This window comes from Sinocyclocheilus anshuiensis, unplaced genomic scaffold (genome assembly GCF_001515605.1).
Source record: "Sinocyclocheilus anshuiensis isolate Anshui unplaced genomic scaffold, SAMN03320099.WGS_v1.1 C33121698, whole genome shotgun sequence".
NCBI lineage: Eukaryota > Metazoa > Chordata > Actinopteri > Cypriniformes > Cyprinidae > Sinocyclocheilus > Sinocyclocheilus anshuiensis.
Window position 1 is genome coordinate 1 of NW_015621840.1, and position 2,678 is coordinate 2,678.

At 34.3% G+C, this 2,678-nt stretch overlaps 1 protein-coding gene across 1 annotated transcript; it reads left to right on the forward strand.

The window, feature by feature from the left end:
* Window positions 1-115: 115 nt before the first annotated feature.
* Window positions 116-1,916, forward strand: LOC107683288 (PH-interacting protein-like; the record flags this gene model as incomplete). Its single annotated transcript, XM_016479341.1, has 4 exons — window positions 116-235; window positions 1,015-1,198; window positions 1,480-1,585; window positions 1,785-1,916. Coding segments are annotated over 4 exons (542 nt in total), but the record flags the coding sequence as incomplete, so codon positions are not given.
* Window positions 1,917-2,678: the final 762 nt, after the last annotated feature.

Consider the following 2,678-nt stretch of genomic DNA (forward strand, 5'->3'; position numbering starts at 1 on the left):
AACTTTTCCACAACATTCTAATTTATTGAGATGCACCTGTACACCTGCAAGCTGTCTCTGAACACTAATAAAGTGTTCAAATGTCTCTGTGTTTGTTTCTTATTTCTTCACTCAGGGCTGAATCAGGTGGTTAGTCAGCAGGCTGCAGAAGGCTCTAGTCCTCTTGATGGTATGATCCAGAGACTACAGCAAGAGCAGGACCAGAGACTGGGGTCTGACACCAGAGCCAGCAGAGGTAATGCACACTTTTTTTTTGTAGTGTAGTGAAACAATACTAAAATGTTTGATACAATCAGTAAAGAAATTTCATGATTCTTGATACCAATTTATTTTTAACATTTATTAAATTACTTATATAATTAAAAGTACTTTATACTATAATTATACATTTTAACTATTTAATAATTAAAAAATTATGACAAAACAATTGTGTTACAAATTATACTGATATTATTTATATATTATATGCTGTTTTAATTTTAGTTTTTTTTTTCCCGCCTAATATTTATATTTTATTTTAAGCTTTATTTCAGTTTAAATTTTTATTTCATTTTAGTTTTAGTTAACAATAACACTGAATAAGACTAATTAAAATAGCAAAAAGCACTTGACTTTTTTCAGCCATATCAATTATTCAAGTAAATAAAAAAAATACCAAAAGTGTTTAAATGTTGAATAAAAATTGTTGCATTATATTACAAAAACAAAACAAAACAAAAACAATAAAACAAGCTAATTAAAAAAAAAAAAAAGACAATGACACATACATTCAGCAGTCTACAGTTAAAACAACTGAAGAGCCAGACAATGTAATTTGTCTGTATTTTTCAATTGTTTTCCAAAGCGACTTTACAACGAATAGTTCCTTACAAACCCCCAGTGAGCCAGCCAAAGTTATCACTTCTGTAAAGTATAAAAATGTCATCAGATGATCTCTATAAACCAGTGGGGGGTGATTGTAATACTGTTAACAGTAGTGTTGATGCTGGTTGCGTGTCTGGTTTGTGTGTGTAGGATCTGTCAGTTCTCCCACAGAGGTCTCTTCTCCACCTAACGTGGGTCTGAGACGCAGTGGACAGATCGAAGGTGTTCGCCAGATGCACAGTAACGCTCCACGCAGTGAGATTGCCACCGAGAGAGACCTGGTGGCATGGAGTCGAAGGGTCCTCGTTCCTGAACTATCACCAGCTATAGATTGGTAAAATACACATTCAAATACAGTGGACTCCAAAAGTCTGAGAATGCATTTCAAATCTGGCTTTCAAATGTTATTTTAATCCTTGAAAAAAGCAGAAAAGATTAAAAAAATTAAAACAAAAAAACGTTATGATCTAAAATGTCGAAACATTTGTATATCTGTTGTATTTAATATTTTGATAGACACCTGCAACTCAAACAAGACCTTCTCGTGTCTTCTTTCTATTGTTTCTTACAGTTGAATGCAGTTTGTCTGTTTTGTGTGTCTGTTTGTGAATACAGTAAGCAGGAGATTTGGCGTGCAGCTAAAGGAGAAGAGGAAATCAACATCTACAGGTCAGAAAGGAGGAGACGCAGCGTGCACAGCCAGTACCACAGAGAAAACCGGGTAAATTATCATATATGATCAGCAATTTAAAATATATACAAATCTGGATAAACTTGTCTGCCTCACTGATTGATTGGGATGAAATGTACTATTTGTGTGCAGCATCATTCACCACCAATTTTTTTACATCCAACTAAATGTTGCTAAAGCCTTAGTTGCTGTTTAACATGCAAATTAATGTGTGTATTTCTCATACCAGCATGCTATAGAAAGTTCTGTGGAGGAGGGGCGCCGTCACCAGGGTAACCAGCATAACTACCATACACGATTGGCCGTGGAGGAAACGAGTCGTCAAAGTGAACCCAACGAGGAAGAGCACAGTGCTTCTGAGGTACTGTCAAAAGATGTAACTTTAGGGAAAAGTAAAGTCAATGTAACTGCCCATTTAATGAACTTACACTACCATTCAAATGTTTTTGTTTGGAAAGATTATTACAATTTAAAATAACTGTTTTCTATTTGAAAATAATTTAAAATGTAGTTTATTTCTGTGATGGCAAAGCTGATGAATATGAAGTTCCAAAAAATAGCATTATGAAAGTCTTTATTGTCAATTTAGATTTATTTAATGCATCCTTGCTCAATAAAAGACATCTTACACCGTGTCCTAACTACACGCGACACAACAAGATTCTAGCGACAAGAAATTTGGGTGTCCACACCAGACGCGGCGCAACACCACGACGAGACAGAATCAATCAAATATCACAGCCAATCAAAAGCGTGTGTGAGAGGGCTTTCTCTGGAAGCTCACTGCACTCACAATGAAATGGATGAGTTTATAATCTAATTCATAAATATCAAACCTTTTTTACATCATTAAAGTCACCATGAAATCAAAATGAACGTTTTTTGTATCAATATGTTAGTCTTAAGGTTATCTATAAACCAGTGTGCTTCAAAACAGTGACAAAATTCGAATTTAGAAGATAGAAGCATTCAAAGCTTGCAGTACGTCACTTCCGCCAAAAAGGATTTTTTTGACATCACCTCGTACTTCAGCTTCTCATCAAGTTACAGTTACATATTAATATTTCTACTTCAATTTGTTTTTTTTTAAATATAAACATTTAAATGGTGGCTGTCATAAAAA